Source organism: Oncorhynchus nerka, linkage group LG5 (assembly GCF_034236695.1).
Source record: "Oncorhynchus nerka isolate Pitt River linkage group LG5, Oner_Uvic_2.0, whole genome shotgun sequence".
Classification (NCBI taxonomy): Eukaryota; Metazoa; Chordata; class Actinopteri; order Salmoniformes; family Salmonidae; genus Oncorhynchus; species Oncorhynchus nerka.
In genome coordinates, this window is record NC_088400.1 from 16,733,575 (window position 1) to 16,754,551 (window position 20,977).

At 38.1% G+C, this 20,977-nt stretch overlaps 2 protein-coding genes across 27 annotated transcripts in view; one reads left to right on the forward strand and one right to left on the reverse strand.

Moving 5' to 3' along the window:
* The window catches only part of LOC115121483 (transcription factor COE1-A), a 132,603-nt gene extending 128,893 nt beyond the window's left edge, over positions 1–3,710 (reverse strand). For 2 of the 4 annotated variants that reach the window (XM_065018411.1, XM_065018410.1), the window contains exons 1-3: positions 2,836–3,699; positions 1,934–2,090; positions 1,045–1,108 (exon numbers count right to left, since the gene is read on the reverse strand). In XM_065018411.1, the coding sequence (XP_064874483.1) occupies positions 1,045–1,108; positions 1,934–2,090; positions 2,836–2,969 (355 nt within the window). In that variant the 5' untranslated portion in view covers positions 2,970–3,699. Of the gene's footprint in view, positions 1–1,044; positions 1,109–1,933; positions 2,091–2,835 lie in introns of all 4 variants that reach the window. The other 2 variants (XM_065018413.1, XM_065018412.1) reach the window with 2 other exon arrangements.
* Positions 3,711–11,398: 7,688 nt separating this feature from the next.
* LOC115121482 (C4b-binding protein alpha chain-like) lies at positions 11,399–19,476 on the forward strand. 23 transcript variants are annotated; one of them, XR_010463915.1, is made up of 9 exons: positions 11,400–11,533; positions 15,644–15,782; positions 16,056–16,114; positions 16,357–16,539; positions 16,807–16,986; positions 17,612–18,390; positions 18,521–18,546; positions 18,638–18,689; positions 18,859–19,476. XR_010463915.1 is itself a non-coding variant. In XM_065018414.1 (7 exons), the coding sequence occupies exons 1-7, from the start codon at positions 11,452–11,454 to the stop codon at positions 19,355–19,357; spliced, it is 789 nt and encodes a 262-aa protein (XP_064874486.1). In that variant the 5' UTR covers positions 11,400–11,451; the 3' UTR covers positions 19,358–19,476. The 23 variants fall into 23 exon arrangements, 2 of the variants coding, with proteins under 2 accessions (XP_064874486.1, XP_029506441.2); XR_010463907.1 differs by having other exon boundaries at positions 18,638–18,676; positions 18,716–19,476; XR_010463913.1 differs by adding an exon at positions 18,716–18,806 and having other exon boundaries at positions 17,612–18,676; positions 18,949–19,476.
* The last annotated feature ends 1,501 nt before the right edge of the window (positions 19,477–20,977 follow it).

The following is a 20,977-nucleotide window of genomic DNA, read 5'->3' on the forward strand; positions in this document are numbered from 1 at the left end:
AAGAGAATGATATACAGTAAAGAGAGAGATATACCGTAAAGAGAGAGGTATACAGTAAAGAGAGAGATATACAGTAAAGAGAGAGAGATACAGTAAAGAGAGAATGATATACAATAAAGAGAGAGGTATACAGTAAAGAGAGAATGATATACAGTAAAGAGAGAGGTATACAGTAAAGAGAGAGGTATACAGTAAAGAGAGAGATATACAGTAAAGAGAGAGATATACAGTAAAGAGAATGATATACAGTAGAGAGAGAGAGAGAGAGATACAGTAAAGATTATGATGTACAGTAGAGAGAGAGAGATACAGTAAAGAGAATGATATACAGTAAAGAGAGATGTACAGTAAAGACAGTGAGATGTTAGAGATACAAATGGAGAGACAAAGATAGTTGGCCTATACACTGAGTATACCAAACATTAGGAAAATCCTTCTTTAACCTGTCTCCTCCCGTTCATCTACGCTGATTGAAGTGGATTTTACAATTGGCATCAATGAGGGATAATAGCTTTCCTCAGGTTTGACCATGTCAGTCTATGTCATGGAAAGATCAGGTGTTCTGAATATTTTGTACTCACTGTATGTACTTTATTTGAATGGAATGCTGTTAGTGTTTGCGATGTGCTCAGAAACATAGACCTAATGGTCATTTCAGTTTCAGATTCAATTCAAATACAATATTCTGGATTGGTTCATGTTAAAACAGACAGAAGGCCATTGTTCACCGAGCCACATACATAAGGTCCAACTATACATGACATAGGCTATTGAATAAACTATTTATAAAAAGTAGATATTCAAAAATGATAGTATTAATAGGCTAATACTAATACTTACATTCAATTAATGATTTGTATAATAATAACAATCTGTGTTATTTATATATATCAATAAAACATTTACTGTCATTTTTTTTTATCCCATATATTTTATTCAAATCGTGTGTGTGTGTGTGTGTGTGTGTGTGTGTGTGTGTGTGTGTGTGTGTGTGTGTGTGTGTGTGTGTGTGTGTGTGTGTGTGTGTGTGTGTGCTGACCGTACCATTGCTGTATAGGAGCTGTAACCTGTACTGTATCCCATTGTTGGTTTTTTCCCCTGGCGTTTCCTGCCAACACGAAGAGCAAATCCACAACACACACTCAGTCAAGTCACGAAGAGCAAATCCACAACACACACTCAGTCAAGTCACGAAGAGCAAATCCACAACACACACTCAGTCTCAAGAAGAGCAAATCCACAACACACAAAGATTTACAAAAGGCCAAAACATTATCTTAAATGTACTAAAATATATATTTCAATATCAATATCAGAAACGATATATATATAATAACTTTAAAAAACGATATGTCAATCATTTCCCAAAAACGTCCCAAGATAAACAGAACTGATGGGAATGACTTCACTGCCTTAGTGCCATATACAAGTGAAATGACTATTGGTGGGCTACAGAATTCTGGCTTATAATACTATACTAATACATTATATTGTTTTGAACCAAATACATTAGATGTTAATACTGCAACAATAGCATACTAGAAGAAAATTGCATGTCTAAAGAGTTGACTGGAGACACTTGCAAACTTGCATAAATAATTCAAAACGGTTAGTGCTGTAATATTGTCAATAGCTATAAATTATGCTACAATTTCGCATTAAAACAATGGAATATGAGCACATGATCGACGCGCCCAGGGATTTGAATAATTAATACGACACAAAGTATCGAACAGCTTGGACTGCGGATTCCTTCCATGTGGTCTAAACTAATATAAGAAAAACTCTAATCCATAACTATATCAATTATTGTAAGACAACATTTGTATTGTTAATTGTAGTAGTAAATTAAGCAATATATTAATAAGGCTCATGCATGTAAATATACTGCTGCAGATGTCAAATCAATGTATAATGTTTTAGGAAATCTCACTTTTTCCCTTTCAACAAATCCAACGAAGCTGGTTCTCTCTATCTCCACCGGCTGGCCTTGTCTGTCGTACAGAGCCAGCACAAAGTGGAAGAAGTTGGACTTGCGGAGGTTGGAGGGCGGTTGCTTCTCGAAATGTGCCCGGGCCAGAGCCACGCCGCTGCGGATACAAGTAGCACCAAGCCCCGTTAGCAAAACTTTCACATGGATGCCACTGAATTCGCTCACAAATTACAAATTATTAAAAAAATTAGAAATAAAAGAGTAAAACACTAAAGTTCTGGTCCCCGAAATCGTCAATATATCTTGATTTTTATTTTACATTTGAACCCATTTTAAAAAATAAATTCAGACTGAAATGTCATATTTGAAGTCATTTGCAAATTTCTGAAAACAGTTTTGGGTCAAAACATATATTTACAAACTGTCAAAGTATAGCCTTAGCCAATATGAATAGTTTGGATTTGGTCGCTAACGTTACATGAATAGCCTATGCTAGATGGGGGCCGTTTTGTCGATTGTAATAATCAACCTGTCTCAAAAATAGTGGTTGTATTATTGTTTTACTGCGTTATAATTATTGGCGTTTCATTATAAATAACTCAGTGCTAATAACTAGGCCCGTGTCTGACATGTTTTTAGTCCTTTGGATATAGTGTTCATTTTAATTGATTTAATAGGCTACTAGCTAATAGGCTGCAGAAAACAGAAATAAAAACAGTATGTAGGCTATGCTATAGCCTAGCTTCAATCACAGACATAAAGCCTGCATGTAAAAGCTATAATAAAATATCCCAAGTCAATATTAGGCTATACGCCCAGAAAAGGAAAACCAGCAGTCCATTGGGAGCGCAATCCTGTCTCTAAACACATGCGGTCCTTCTGGCTAGCCACGTCGGGCTTACCTCTGGGCGGCTGTGCTGACGTCCAGCAGCCCCGCGCCCTGCATCCAGCTCCGAACAGCGTTCATCCCGGCCACCATGGGCTCTTCTTTCATAATACTTCCGCTCCTCTGGATGTTCTCCTGGATCCCAAACATCAAAACTCACGGTTCCTCCTCCCGTCACTCACTATTTCCCTCTCGCCCCCTCTCTCTATCGTTTCCTTTTCCTTCCTTCCCCGTGGCTTTTGATCACACAGACGGCGATAGAGATGGTTAGGCGTAATGTTTATCACTTATTTTTTAGTTTTCTCTCAGTAACGAGAGAGCGAGAGAAATATGAACGATATGAGGGTCTGCTCGTGGACTGGGAAAAGGAGCTGTCAACATCCAGGGATCAGTGACCTGTGCGTCAACAACTCTTGTGAAGAAGATACGTGTTCCTGGACCATCAGGTGAAAGTGACGAGGGGGAGACAAGAGGATGAGAAGCGCTGGGTGTCTTCTGGTTCAAGGAGCGCTGCCAGAAGTCATTAAACGTCACTTAAAAAGAAAGAGACAATATTTTAGAGAAGACAAACAGGCATCAACCAATCAAACAAGTGTTCTTTCTTCCTCTAGCCTACTGTTGTTTTTTTTCTTTCAGAAATCTCTCTAGTTCTCATATACAAGGAGCGCGCGAGGAGTAGGAATTAAGGAAGTCCCACAGAAGAGGCAAAACCTCCACCAGGCGATTGATCCGTTCGTTGCTCCTGTCCTTTCGGGAGTGATTTGTGGTATATCGTTATTTTCTTGTCAAGGGAATCACTTCTGAAAGTCTCCGGCAAACGAATACCGAATACCAGTGAATTCAGCTCGAAGGGAAGCGGGCGTGTCTGGTGAAGTGGAGGGTAACGCCCCCAAACACAGTGCGTGCAGGGTGATCATCATCTATCGATGATCCTCAACTCAGCCATGTTACATCCCCAGCCTAATACGCACACACAGTCCCGCCCCAACCACTTAACCAGAGAGTGTGTGTGTGGGTGCGTGATCAATGGGCATGCCTTGTGATTTGACATCTCTCTCTCGCTCTCAGACACACACACACACACACACGCACGCTTTTTTAATGCAATACTGCCATCTATTGTCTCATTCCCAACCAGAGAAGATCACTACCTCTACTTTGTCTATAGACAGATAATCTACTCCTCTCACCATAGCGGGGGAAGTAGGGGTGCTGCAGCACCCACCGATAAATGGAAATACTTTGGCCAAACCCCCCCCCAATTTTTTCCCTTAAATGTTGTACTTCTGTCTGAACATTTACCTCCCGAGTGGCGCAGCAGTTTAAGGCACTGAATCTCAGTGCAAAGGGTGTCAGCTTGTTGTGTTGCGGACATGGAAACAATCCAACCTCTAACCCTAGCTCTTTTACTTAAAATGGGTACCCCAGCAATGTCTGCCAGTCCTGACTTGAATGTGAACTGCCATCTATGGATTATATTTGTATTAATGGTGGCAGTCAGTTTGCCTTCTACAAATTGCTGCATTTTCATCATTGGGTTAGTCAGTGTCACTGGTAGGTTGATTGTGTAGCCTGCTATAGCCTACACTATATATACAGGAAGTATTTACACTCCTTTAATTGTTCTACATTTTGTTACATTACAGCCTTATTCTAAAATGTGTCAAATTATTTTTTTCCGCCTCATCAATCAACACTCAATACCCCATAATGACAAAGCAAAAACAGATTATTTGTTTTGCAAATTTATTCAAAAGAAAAAAAGGAAATATCACATTTACATAAGTATTCAGAACCTTTACGCAGTACTTTGTTGAAGTGCCTTTGGCAGCAATTACAGCCTCGAGTTTTCTTGGGTATGACACTAAAAGCTTGGCACACCTGTATTTGGGGAGCTTCTCCCATTCTTCTCTGCAGATCCTCTCAAGCTCTGTCAGGTTGGATGGAGAGCGTTGCTGCACAGATATTTCCAGGTCTCTCCAGAGATGTTTGATCGGGTTCAAGTCCGGGCTCTGGCTGGGCCACTCAAGGACATTCAGAGACTGGTCCTGAAGCCACTTCTGCGTTGTCTTAGCATCGTTGTCCTGTTGGAAGGTCAACCTTCGCCCCAGTCTGAGGTCCTGAGCGCTCTGGAGCAAGATTTCATCAAGGATCTCTTTGTACTTTGCTCTGTTCATCTTTCCCTCGAACTTGAGTAGTCACCCAGTCCCTGCCGCTGCAATGTATACCCACAGCTTGATGCTGCCACCACCATGCTTCACCACCATGCTTCACCACCATGCTTCACCGTCCCAGCTTTTCTTCAGAGGTGACGCTTGGTATTCAGGCCAAAGAGTTCAATCTTTCATCAGACCAGAAAATATTGTTTCTCATGATCTGAGTCCTTTAGGTGCCTTTTGGCAAAGTCCAAGCAGTCTGTCATATGTATTTTATAAAGGCCTGATTGGTGGAGTGCTGCATAGATGGGTGTCCTTCTGGAAGCTTCTCCCATCTCCACAGAGGAACTCTGGAGCTCTGTCAGAGTGACCATCGGGTTCTTGGTCAATCCCTGACCAATTTTCTTCTTCCCGGATTGCTCAGCTCTAGAAAGAGTCTTGGTGGTTCCAAACTTCTTCCATTTAAGAATGATGGAGGCTGCAGACATTTTTTGGAACCCTTCCCCAATCCTGTGTCTCAACACAATCCTGTCTCAGATCTCTACAGACAATTCCTTCAAACTCATGGCTTGGTTTTTTCTATGACATGCAATGTCAACTGTGGGACCTTACATAGGCAGGTGTGTGCCTTTACAAATTATATATATATATTTTAACCTTTATTTAACTAGTCAAGTCAGTTAAGAACAAATTCTTATTTATAATGACAGCCTACCTTGGACAGACACAGACGATGTACACTGCCCTATGGGACTCCCAATCATGTGCAGCCTGGATTCGAACCAGGGACTGTAGTGATTGATGCCTCTTGCACTGAGATGCAGTGCCTTAGAACTCTGCGCCACTCGGGGGCTTCAAATAATGTCCAATCAATTGCATTCACCACAGGTTGACTCCAATCAAGTTGTAGAAACAACTCAAGGAAGATCAATGGAAACAGGATGCACTTGAGCTCGCTTTAGAGTCTCATAGCAAAGGGTCTGTGTACTTATGTAAATTAGTTATTTCTGTTTTTTTTAAAAATTTTATGCATTTGCAAGCATTTCTAAAAACCTGTTATTCGTTTTTTCATTATGGGATATTGTGTGTAGATTGATGAGGAAGAACATGTATTTAATACATTTTAGTTGTAAAGTATCAAAATGTGGAAAATTAAAGGGGTCTGAATACTTTCCAAATGCACACCAAACATACACTATTGGCAATAGTTTTCGTTAGGAAAACATATACCAAATACCAGGGTTTCCGTTAGGAAAACATATATACCAAATACCAGGGTTTCCTTTAGGAAAACATATACCAAATACCAGGGTTTCCGTTTGGAAAACATATACCAAATACCAGGGTTTCCGTTAGGAAAACATATACCAGATACCAGGGTTTCCGTTAGGAAAACATATACCAAATACCAGGGTTTCCGTTAGGAAAACATATACCAGATACCAGGGTTTCCGTTAGGAAAACATATACCAAATACCAGGGTCTCCGTTAGGAAAATTTGGACTGGACAGGGACTGGGAGAAGATTTTAATATCATCAGACATTTGAGAAATGTACCTGTCATCCATTTGCATTTGGTGCGAAACCCATTAGGGCGTCCAACCACGCGACCAGAGCGTCAATAAATTATGGCTATTGGCGAAATGAGTCCCATTTATTCCTTGTGTTTCGATGTGTAGGATATGCAAAACTGTATAGCCTATTGTTCTATTGTTTTTTTCCTTTATTTAAACAACAAATGTCCACCTCACGGCTCAGCTGTCAGAGATATAAGCAGTAAATGCAACAGGGCATTGCATGCATAAACCTGTAGGCTTAGGCGTCCACTGTATGATTTAAATATGAATCAAATCAATAAACGAAGAGACGCTTAGCTTAAGCCTAGGCCCAGAGTGAGCGCGAGATGCCTGCGGCATGCTATGACACCAACATACATTTCTTTATGTCAGATGACTACTGCGTCTGCTATACAAATATAGGGGACAGGAGGCTAATTCGTTATTTTTTCGATCAGAATATTTTTAATAAAGATAAGCATTATATTGTTAGATTATAGGAGTAACTCTGGTAGGCCTGAAACATTCTCCCTCACCTCAAACTCAACTGTAAGAGTCAGTGGGAGCACTGGAGTGCACTGCCTTCATATCACAGGCCAGCGGTATAATAGGGTAATAGCCACACCACACCACACTTTCACAACATTTTAGAAACTTTATTAGGGTAATATCAAAGTAAGTTAATCCATTGTTTATATGGAAAATACAAGCATTTTATAATATTGTGGCAAACACAACAATACAGTTGTATGAAACAATGAAAATGAAACAAAACACTTGCGAACTGGTTTAAACCTTCACAGAAGTTTGAAAGGGCTGTATTGCAGCAACTACCAATAAAAACGAGTGCCTACCATACCCAACAAATGACAGCAATAGACTCATTACATTGATTTGACAAAAGGCCTACTTATAACCCATCTAAAACTAAATATCGAGCACACAATTAAAGGCCGATCAAATTTAATTTAACCAACAAAAATGTATCAACAGAATGAAACGAAACACATTTAGCATATTTAAATAACTGGTTTAGATGAATAAATAGGCCTACAATACTAATAATGATATACAATAATAATAGAACAGACTATTATAAATAAGATTTTTTTTTTTTTACAAATACAATAAACTGCATCCTTTCTGAATAGTAAGTTGCACAGAATCCTGCATTTTGCCATTTTTTGCCATTAAAACAATATTCTGCTAACGTCTTCTATCATATAAATTACGGAGAATTGCAGGAAATGCATTTATAAAAGGCACATTTTCTTCCCCAGATCCTGCAAAAAAAACTAGGTGTGATAAACGTGTCTCCTCAACTGTATGTCACTACGCAAAGGCGGACATAGATACATGCAATGCTTTATTATAAATGGGCTTTTTTTTACCAAAGTGAAAAAAAATGTTGACAACAAATTCTCTTTTAGCCCAATCCCATTTAGCCCAATGTTCCAAACCCAAAGGAGCGAGCCACATGAGCCTGTCAGGAGACTACATTACCCAAGAGTCTTTCCTGGCAGTTGCTGAAGATCGTGTTTTAGTGTGACGTAGTTTATGTCGGTCTTGCGATGACTATCACTTGTCTCGGTGACACTTGGAGCAATGTGGAATACACCTGCCAGAGTATGTCATTTAGATGACTATCCATTCTATGTGTCACTAAGACTGCGTTTACTCAAGCAGACGAAATTTGATCTTATGCCCAATTATTGACAAAAGAGCTGATCTGCATTAGGCTGCCTGTGTAAATGCAATGAAAATGACTCGATGTGACAATTGAGGTGTTACACATTGTCCAGGGATATCCTGTGACTCCCCTGGCGAAGTGATGAATGGCAGGTATGACCTCACAGAGGGGGTGGAGTTTGGAACCAGAGCAACAGCCAAGTGTGACAAAGGGTCAGTAGTACACACTCACAGGACAGGACCTTCTCTCCAATAAATGTACTAGTAGAGTTGTCCTACACTCACAGAACAGGACCTTCTCACCTGTAGATGTACTATTGGAGTTGTCCTACACTCACAGGACAGGACCTTCTCTCCAATAAATGTACTAGTAGAGTTGTCCTACACTCACAGAACAGGACCTTCTCACCAGTAGATGCACTATTGGAGTTGTCCTACACTCACAGGACAGGACCTTCTCTCCTGTAGATGTACTAGTAGAGTTGTCCTACACTCACAGGACAGGACCTTCTCTCCAATAAATGTACTAGTAGAGTTGTCCTACACTCACAGGACAGGACCTTCTCTCCCGTAGATGTCCTACACTCACAGGACAGGACCTTCTCTCCAATAAATGTACTAGTAGAGTTGTCCTACACTCACAGGACAGGACCTTCTCTCCCGTAGATGTCCTACACTCACAGGACAGGACCTTCTCTCCAATAAATGTACTAGTAGAGTTGTCCTACACTCACAGGACAGGACCTTCTCTCCCGTAGATGTACTAGTAGAGTTGTCCTACACTCACAGGACAGGACCTTCTCTCCAATAAATGTACTAGTAGAGTTGTCCTACACTCACAGGACAGGACCTTCTCTCCCGTAGATGTACTAGTAGAGTTGTCCTACACTCACAGGACAGGACCTTCTCTCCCGTAGATGTCCTACACTCACAGGACAGGACCTTCTCTCCCGTAGATGTACTAGTATAGTTGTCCTACACTCACAGGACAGGACCTTCTCTCCCGTAGATGTACTAATAGAGTTGTCCTACACTCACAGGACAGGACCTTCTCTCCAATAAATGTACTAGTAGAGTTGTCCTACACTCACAGGACAGGACCTTCTCTCCCGTAGATGTACTAGTAGAGTTGTCCTACACTCACAGGACAGGACCTTCTCTCCCGTAGATGTCCTACACTCACAGGACAGGACCTTCTCTCCCGTAGATGTACTAGTAGAGTTGTCCTACACTCACAGGACAGGACATTCTCTCCAATAAATGTCCTAGTAGAGTTGTCCTACACTCACAGGACAGGACCTTCTCTCCCGTAGATGTACTAGTAGAGTTGTCCTACACTCACAGGACAGGACCTTCTCTCCCGTAGATGTACTAGTAGAGTTGTCCTACACTCACAGGACAGGACCTTCTCTCCAATAAATGTACTAGTAGAGTTGTCCTACACTCACAGGACAGGACCTTCTCTCCCGTAGATGTACTAGTAGAGTTGTCCTACACTCACAGGACAGGACCTTCTCTCCCGTAGATGTCCTACACTCACAGGACAGGACCTTCTCTCCCGTAGATGTACTAGTATAGTTGTCCTACACTCACAGGACAGGACCTTCTCTCCCGTAGATGTACTAGTAGAGTTGTCCTACACTCACAGGACAGGACCTTCTCTCCCGTTGATGTCCTACACTCACAGGACAGGACCTTCTCTCCCGTAGATGTACTAGTATAGTTGTCCTACACTCACAGGACAGGACATTCTCTCCCGTAGATGTACTAGTAGAGTTGTCCTACACTCACAGGACAGGACCTTCTCTCCCGTAGATGTCCTACACTCACAGGACAGGACCTTCTCTCCCGTAGATGTACTAGTAGAGTTGTCCTACACTCACAGGACAGGACCTTCTCTTCAGTAGATTTGTTGCATCATATTATAGCACAGCTAAAGGTCTTATATAGAACCCCAATGAACCCTTATTGTAAACATTTTTTTTACTTGCTTCTTATATGACACCGCTAAATGTTCTATATAGAACTCTTTTTTTTTCTCCAAAAAGAGGAGGGCAATAAATGAAGTGATAGAACTTGTTCTGGTTATTTAGAACCTGTTTTCTGTCTTCTATTTGAGTTGAATATTCTGTCCTTGTTTTCAGACATTACATTGTGGGTTCCAAAGTACCAAATTGCATGGCATCAGGGTGGTCTGCCAGACTCGCTATCTGTGAAGGTCAGTGACTGATGTCAAAGGGTACACGCACGCAGGCACACACACACGCACGCACGCACGCACGCACGCACACACGCACGCACACACACACACACACACACACACACACACACACACACACACACACACACACACACACACACACACACACACACACACACACACACACACACACACACACACACACACACACAGGGCTGTCCTTCAGCGCACTTGTTTGATGTTTGCCCAGCTCTGCAAGCCGCCAATGCAAGCATGCAGACTGGGTAAAGAACACTGTAGGTGAAGTCCCTTGGGGTGCTCTATTTAAGTCCTCCAGCAGCTACACGATCCCCAAGCATCCAGATATAGAGATGTCTATGAACAGTTGGAGGTTAATAATCCAAATCACTTTATTTTACCTTTTTTTTTAACTGGGCAAGTCAGTTAAGAAAAAATTCTTATTTTCAATGACGGCTTAGGAACAGTGGGTTAACTGCCTGATCAGGGTCAGAAAAACTGATTTGTACCTTGTCAGTTCAGGGATTTGAACTTGCAACCTTCCAGTTGTTAGTCCAACGATCTAACCACTAGACTACCCTGTCAACCCTTTATATTGTGGATTTAACTCTAAATACCTTTATGATTTAGACCCATAACACCAAGATCACGTCACCTTACTTAACATGTCATTTCACATCCAGACGGGGAGGTTTCCACCGTGTGTGTGTGTGTGTGTGTGTGTGTGTGTGTGTGTGTGTGTGTGTGTGTGTGTGTGTGTGTGTGTGTGTGTGTGTGTGTGTGTGTGTGTGTGTGTGTGTGTGTGTGTGTGTGTGTGTGTGTGTGTGTGTGTGTGTGTGTGTGTGTGTGTGTGTGTGTGTGTGTGTGTGGGTGTTTTTGTTTGTTGTTCTCAGTTGTGTTTGTCATATTGAGTCATGGCCAGTGAGTGAGGACACAACAACTATATATATACAGTGCTTCAGTATCTCACTGTTTCAGCTTGGTTTCACTCAGGAGAAGAAGGTATTACCAGTATGCAGATCTGCAGGGATGCATGTTTTTTTTTTTTAACAATATGGCTCGTTTACCTTACATTTGAGGTTGAAACTTTTCAAGGTAAAGTCACTTTTCCATATTTTGCCAGTCATGTTCTTACTGTGCATTGGAATGTTTATGTTTCTTTGACCAAAAGGCCGTAATTTTCAAGACATACAAATATTGACCAACAAAGGAGGGAGCCACATGAGCCTGTCAGGAGACTACATTACCCAAGAGTCTTTCCTGGCGGGGTCGAAAGTTGTTTTCAAGTGTGATGTTGGTTATGTCGGATTTACGATGACCATCACCTGCCTCGGTGAAACCTGGAAAAATGTGACATCTACCTGCCGGAGCATGTCATTTACATGACTATTCATTTCATGTGACACGAAGGCTGCGTTTACACAGGCAGCCTAAAATACCTGACCTGATTTGTCAAAATACCAATAATAGTAAACAAGTATCTGCATTAGGCTGCCTGTGTAAACGGACCCGTAAAATGTACATGACTGGAAGTGACTATTGTCGCTTTACACACTGTCTATTTGAATCTCCTAATGTACTTTATATTTAACACATTGTCTATTTGAATCTCCTAATGTACTTTATATTTAACACATTGTCTATTTGAATCTCCTAATGTACTTTATATTTAACACACTGTCTATTTGAATCTCCTAATGTACTTTATATTTAACACACTGTCTATTTGAATCTCCTAATGTACTTTATATTTAACACACTGTCTATTTGAATCTCCTAATGTACTTTATATTTAACACACTGTCTATTTGAATCTCCTAATGTACTTTATATTTAACACATTGTCTATTTGAATCTCCTAATGTACTTTATATTTAACACACTGTCTATTTGAATCTCCTAATGTACTTTATATTTAACACACTGTCTATTTGAATCTCCTAATGTACTTTATATTTAACACACTGTCTATTTGAATCTCCTAATGTACTTTATATTTAACACACTGTCTATTTGAATCTCCTAATGTACTTTATATTTAACACACTGTCTATTTGAATCTCCTAATGTACTTTATATTTAACACACTGTCTATTTGAATCTCCTAATGTACTTTATATTTAACACACTGTCTATCTGAATCTCCTAATGTACTTTATATTTAACACACTGTCTATTTGAATCTCCTAATGTACTTTATATTTAACACACTGTCTATTTGAATCTCCTAATGTACTTTATATTTAACACACTGTCTATTTGAATCTCCTAATGTACTTTACATTTAACACACTGTCTATTTGAATCTCCTAATGTACTTTATATTTAACACACTGTCTATTTGAATCTCCTAATGTACTTTATATTTAACACACTGTCTATGAGAATCTCCTAATGTACTTTATATTTAACACATTGTCTATTTGAATCTCCTAATGTACTTTATATTTAACACACTGTCTATTTGAATCTCCTAATGTACTTTATATTTAACACACTGTCTATTTGAATCTCCCAATGTACTTTATATTTATCACACTGTCTATGAGAATCTCCTAATGTACTTTATATTTAACACATTGTCTATGACAGTGGTCACCAACCATTCGATCGCGAATGTCATGTGTCTGAAGGTGGATATCCACCTACCTGGCAGACCCAGCGAGCCAATCAAGTGCACCTATAGGCAAACCGCTAGCTAATCAGATCGCTCAGATCACCGTGTCTGCACTGTTTCTTCGAGCCAGACTGTCAAATAAGCACTAAACGCACAGCAAAGTTGATACTGTGAGATTTAAAAACCATTAAACCATTACAACAGAGATACACAATGAATACAGCAAAGAGCTGCTGTTCTTATGAATAAGTTCCTGTTTTCAGTTGTTATTCAGCACTGTCAACACTCTTTAAAAGCATTGCAGCTGCAATGAACGATAAGCTTGCGTTGCTATTATTAGCGGCTTGTGTCCTTTTTAATATCGAGGAATATTTCGCTTTCTCTGGTCATAGAAGTAACATGAATGGGTGAATGGGGCAGAAATAATGCAGTAAAACTGGAGTTTCGCCATCAGCTGGAAGACTGTCCCTTTTTCTCAGCGGTGTTCGGGAGAGCGAAGGGGTGGTGAGTCGGGTGAGAGGCAGGCTCGTTGCTGCTACCTCCCTTCACTCAGACTGACCATTAGATACAGGCCATCAGTCCAGTAAAACATATATAAATATGTATATATATAGTACCAGTAAAACATATATAAATATATAAATACAGTACCAGTAAAACATATATAAATATATATATATATATATACAGTACCAGTAAAACATATATAAATATATATATATACAGTACCAGTAAAACATATATAAATATATATATATACAGTACCAGTAAAACATATATAAATATATATATACAGTACCAGTAAAACATATATAAATATATAAATACAGTACCAGTCAAACATATATAAATATATATATATATATATATACAGTACCAGTCAAACATATATAAATATATATATACAGTACCAGTAAAACATATATAAATATATATAAATACAGTACCAGTAAAACATATATAAATATATAAATACAGTACCAGTCAAACATATATATATATATAAATACAGTACCAGTAAAACATATATAAATATATAAATACAGACCCAGTCAAACATATATAAATATATATAAATACAGTACCAGTAAAACATATATAAATATATATAAATACAGTACCAGTAAAACATATATAAATATATATAAATACAGTACCAGTAAAACATATATAAATATATATATACAGTACCAGTAAAACATATATAAATATATAAATACAGTACCAGTAAAACATATATAAATATATAAATACAGTACCAGTCAAACATATATAAATATATAAATACAGTACCAGTAAAACATATATAAATATATATATACAGTACCAGTAAAACATATATAAATATATATAAATACAGTACCAGTAAAACATATATAAATATATATAAATACAGTACCAGTCAAACATATATAAATATATATATACAGTACCAGTAAAACATATATAAATATATATAAATACAGTACCAGTAAAACATATATAAATATATAAATACAGTACCAGTCAAACATATATATATATATATATAAATACAGTACCAGTAAAACATATATATATATATATATATATATAAATACAGTACCAGTAAAACATATATAAATATATATATACAGTACCAGTCAAACATATATAAATATATAAATACAGTACCAGTCAAACATATATAAATATATAAATACAGTACCAGTAAAACATATATATATATATAAATACAGTACCAGTCAAACATATATAAATATATATATACAGTACCAGTAAAACACATATATATATATATATATATATATATATATATATATATATTTATATATATAAATACAGTACCAGTCAAAAGTTTAGACACACCAACTCATTGAAGGGTTTTTCTTTATTTTCACTATTTTCTACATGGTAGAATAATAGACATCACAACTATGAAATAACACATATGGAATCATGTAGTAACAAAAACGTGTTAAACAAATCAAAATATATTTTATATTTGGGATTCTTTAAAGTAGCCACCATTGCCTTGATGACAGCTTTGCACACTCTTGGCTTCATGAGGAATGCTTTTCCAAAGGCTTGAAGGAATTCACACATATGCTGAATACTTGTTGGCTGTTTTTCCTCCACTCTGCGGTCAAACTTGTCCCAAACCAAGGTCATCTGATGCAGCACTCCATCACTCTCCTTCTTGGTCAATATGCAGTGATAATGTATAGGGCCAATTGCCTACTGCACAAACCTTATTGATAAATAACTATTTTTAATTGGTTCATGTTCATATGCTTATGTTTTTTAAGTCATGTTTAAAACAAATCTGAGCTGTAGATTGCATTTTGACTCACAAAGTGATCTTGACTCAGAAAAGGCTGTTGACCACTGGTCTATGAGAATCTCCAAATGTACTTTACATTAAACACATTGTCTATGAGAATATCTTAATGTACTTTATATTAAACACACTGTCTATGAGAATCTTTATAATGCATGCCAATCTCTAATCATAACTACAGGATGAGCTGAGTTATGTATTTGTTATCATTTATCATTTTATCAATCTAAACTTATGATTCTGTTATCGTGTTATCATGTCTGTCCAGGGATATCCTGTGGCTCCCCTGGCGAAGTGATGAATGGCAGGTATGACCTCACAGAGGGGGTGGAGTTTGGAGCCAGAGTAACAGCCCAGTGTGACAAAGGGTCAGTAGTACACACTCACAGAACAGGACCTTCTCACCAGTAGGTTTCTTGCATCATATTATAGCACAGTTAAGGTTAAATAAAAAAAACATATAAATATATATTATAGCACAACAAAATATTATATTTAGAACCCCAATGAACCCTTATTGTAAAAAAAGACTTGCTTCTTATATGGCACCGCTAAATGCTCTATATAGAACTCGTAATTCTTGTTCAATAATAGGCGATATATATGAAGGACGTGGTTAGCTACTGTATAACCTTTTTTCTGTCTTCTATTTGAGTTGAATATTTTATCCTTGTTTTCAGACATTACATTGTAGGTTCCAAAGTACGGAATTGCATGGCAGCAGGGTGGTCTGGCAGAGGTCAGACTCACACACACACACACACACACACGCACACACACACACACGCACACGCACACGCGCACACGCACACGCACACGCACACGCACACGCACACACACACACACACACACACACACACACACACACACACACACAACCAATAACTGATTGATAAAAAAATGAATGTGAACACACCATTATTTATTTATATAATATATTATTATTATATTATATATTTATTTATATTTTTGATGTTGCAGTGGTGAAGTGTGGAGCGCCTCCTGTTGTTGCCAATGGAAGTCTGTTGTACAGAGCTGAAGAGTCGTATGCCTACAGAGAGGTGGTGGAGTATCAGTGTGACAGGCAACTGACTCTGGATGGACCCAGGTTCTTACACTGCTCTGAAACAGGACAGTTTGAGCCAAATCCACCTAAATGTATCGGTATGTTTCAGAACATAACATAGAAGGTGTTACTGAATAAATAATAAACTATTCCATTATGCTTTAAAAAAATCACAGATTGACCAATTGATTGATCAATTGAATTACTGATTGATTGCATGATAGATTTTTTAATTGGCTGATTGGTTGATTAATTGGTATATTCCTATTGGTTCATCATCAAAGACCTACATTTAATTATAGGTAAAACATGAATTGGATATGTTACACATGGTGATGTTGTTGGTCCTATTTCTTGTATCCTAGACATAACTTGTCCAACACCTAACATCGATAAAGCTTTCCGCGTAGAGGGACATATGCCTCCATACAAATACATGTCTTTCATCAGATATGAATGTGAAAAAGGATATGAAATGGAAGGTGAATCAGGTCTTGCCTGTGAAATAGACAGCCGCTGGTCAGCACCATACCCAACATGCAAAGGTAAGATGCATTGTGCACACATGATTCAATAGGTCTGTCTTGTCTAACTTGGATTGGTTCATAGATAAGTGTTTTATTATGAAACAACTATTGTGATCCATTTAGATTGTTTCTTTTAAATCACATGTCCTTGTCTTAGAAAAATATGACATAAGCCCTTGTCTTAGTTATTAGAACACTATGACATAATGGACTTGTCTTAGTTATTAGAACACTATGACATAATGGACTTGTCTTAGTTAATAGAACACTATGACATAATGGACTTGTCCTAGGTATTAGAACACTATGACATAATGGACTTGTCCTAGGTATTAGAACATTATCACATAACCTCTTGTCTTAGTTATTAGAACACTCTGACATAATGGACTTGTCCTAGGTATTAGAACATTATCACATAACCTCTTGTCTTAGTTATTAGAACACTATGACATAATGGACTTGTCCTAGGTATTAGAACATTATCACATAACCTCTTGTCTTAGTTATTAGAACACTATGACATAATGGACTTGTCCTAGGTATTAGAACATTATCACATAACCTCTTGTCTTAGTTATTAGAACACTATGACATAATTGTAACCCTATTATAAGATTATCTCCTTGTGTTTATGTTTCAGCACTTGCTGACCGGATGTTCGACATAATGGTTTCATATCATATAATTGTTTCAAGAATGGTGGATATTTATTCAGAATTAGCATCGTCTTACAATGAAAGCAGAGAGAACAGGACCTTTAACTAGTTACCTGTTCCAAGACATGGAAGGAGGAGATGCGGTCTGCTCTGCTGTTATAGCAAGACACCCGACGAACATCTGAAAAACTCATTTCTATCACAACTTATGTTTGTATTATAGTGTCAAAAGACAGCAACCCTGAAGCTGAAAATGTTTTTTTTTCCAAGATTGGAGATGAAATCAAAGGTGGACTCAGTAAGTCATTGGGTGGTTTATAAGTAACTATTTGCATAGCTGTATGCACAACTGTTTTCAAGTTATCTCTGTAGATTATTTTTGTAAGTTATCTCTGTATGTTATCTCTGTAGGTATTCTCTGTAGGTATTCACTGTAGGTTATCACTGTAGGTATTATCTGTAGGTATTCACTGTAGGTTATCACTGTAGGTATTCTATATAGGTTTATCACTGTAGGTTATCACTGTAAGTTATCTCTGTATGTTATCTCTGTAGATATTCTCTGTAGGTATTCACTGTAGGTTATCACTGTAGGTATTCACTGTAGGTTATCACTGTAGGTTTTCACTGTAGGTTATCACTGTAGGTTTTCACTGTAGGTTATCACTGTAGGTTTTCACTGTAGGTCATCACTGTAGGTTATCACTGTAGGTTATCACTGTAGGTTATCACTGTAGGTATTCTCTGTAGGTTTTCTCTGTAGGTTTTCTCTGTAGGTATTCTCTGTAGGTTTTCTCTGTAGGCTTTCTCTGTAGGTATTCTCTGTAGATTTTCTCTGTAGGTTTTCTCTGTAGGTTTTCTCTGTAGGTATTCTCTGTAGATTTTCTCTGTAGGTTTTCTCTGTAGGTTTTCTCTGTAGGTATTCTCTGTAGATTTTCTCTGTAGGTTTTCTCTGTAGGTTTTCACTGTAGGTTTTCTCTGTAGGCTTTCTCTGTAGGTATTCTCTGTAGGTATTCTCTGTAGGTTTTCTCTGTAGGTTTTCTCTGTAGGTATTCTCTGTAGGTATTCTCTGTATATTTTCTCTGTAGGTTTTCTCTGTAGGTATTCTCTGTAGGTATTCTCTGTAGGTTTTCTCTGTAGGTTTTCTCTGTAGGTATTCTCTGTAGGTATTCTCTGTAGGTTTTCTCTGTAGGTTTTCACTGTAGGTTTTCTCTGTAGGCTTTCTCTGTAGGTATTCTCTGTAGGTTATTTCTGTGGGTTTTCTCTCTAGGGTTCTCTCTAGGTTATCACTGTAGGTATTCTCTGTAGATTTTCACTGTAGGTTATTTCTGTGGGTTTTCTCTCTAGGGTTCTCTCTAGGTTATCACTGTAGGTATTCTCTGTAGATTTTCACTGTAGGTTATTTCTGTGGGTTTTCTCTCTAGGTTTTCTCTCTAGGTTATCACTGTAGGTATTCTCTGTAGATTTTCACTGTAGGTTATTTCTTTATGTTATATATGTAGGTTATCTTTGTAGCCTGCACTTATATTGTGCTGTGAAGCCTAGTGGTTCATTCAGATTATTCAATTGTTTTGTATTGTTTTGTTTTTCATTCTATTGAGGTGTAATTTTTATGGTTTCAATCCAACTTTTTACATTCCGCAACTTCCTTTTTTTCAGACACATTTATTAACTGGGTTTCCAAAAAAATCCCGGAGGTAGAACTCAAGCTCCCCTGGATGAGGAAATGACAGATTTAAACTAAAAAATTATTCAACTCATCACATTTGGAAGGACTTTCAGGACATCAAAATGAACCTTTACACATGTAGCCTTTACAGTAGTAACAATACATGTCTTCTGAAAAGTAGCTTGACTTCTGGTATCATTCCATACTTCATGAGCCAGACACTTTTCTCCCTCTCTACCACAAGAGGTCAGCAAAGTATTCACTTGAGCTTCACATACCCACATAATATATATGGACTTGAGCTTCACATACCCACATAATATATATGGACTTGAGCTTCACATACCCACATAATATATATGGACTTGAGCTTCACATACCCACATAATATATATGGACTTGAGCTTCACATACCCACATAATATATATGGACTTGAGCTTTACATACCCACATATTATATATGGACTTGAGCTTCACATACCCACATAATATATATGGACTTGAGCTTCACATACCCACATATTATATATGGACTTGAGCTTCACATACCCACATATTATATATGGACTTGAGCTTCACATACCCACATAATATATATGGACTTGAGCTTCACATACCCACATAATATATATCAACTTGAGCTGTGATACTCTTGAATGGTATTTGTGTGTGAGAGAGCGTGAGAGTGTGCATGTTTCTAACCCGTGTGTGTGTGTGTGTGTGTGTGTGTGTGTGTGTGTGTGTGTGTGTGTGTGTGTGTGTTTCAGAATTTCCATCCATCCTATGTGGGTAAATGATTTCATTCACATTGTCATTCCAGAACATTTTTCTTGTTTGTTTTGAGCCTATTGATAGTTGTATAGTGAGTCTGCCAGAAAAAGCTTACAACATTGTGGCATCTTCTGCTTTCATATGAAGGAACTAAACCAACCGCTGCTGATATAGTCTACATCCCTAATGACACCATATTCCCTTTATAGTGCACTACTTTTGACCTGGGTCCATATGGCTATGATTAACCGTAGGGAACAGGGTGCCATTTGGGATGCACATTTACGGACTATACAGGCAATGTTGGACAGCAGGTTACTTTGGGATGCACCCCTTGTCTATGGGCTAGGCTGGCTGGGGTTTCCATTCATGTGACATGGAATTCCTGGCTGAAATTCACAACATAGATTCCCAAGTCATGTTGATCTATTCAACCAGTTTATAGGTACATGTCCAGATTCTACCAGTTTATAGGTACATGTCCAGATTCTACCAGTTTATAGGTACATGTCCAGATTCTACCAGTTTATAGGTACATGTCCAGATTCTACCAGTTTATAGGTACATGTCCAGATTCTACCAGTTTATAGGTATATGGCCAGATTCTACCAGTTTATAGGTACATGTCCAGATTCTACCAGTTTATAGGTACATGTCCAGATTCAACCAGTTTATAGGTACATGGCCAGATTCTACCAGTTTATAGGTACATGTCCAGATTCTACCAGTTTATAGGTACATGTCCAGATTCTACCAGTCTATAGGTACATGGTCAGATTCTACCAGTTTATAGGTACATGGTCAGATTCTACCAGTGTATAGGTACATGTCCAGATTCTACCAGTTTATAGGTACATGTCCAGATTCTACCAGTTTATAGGTACATGTCCAGATTCTACCAGTTTATAG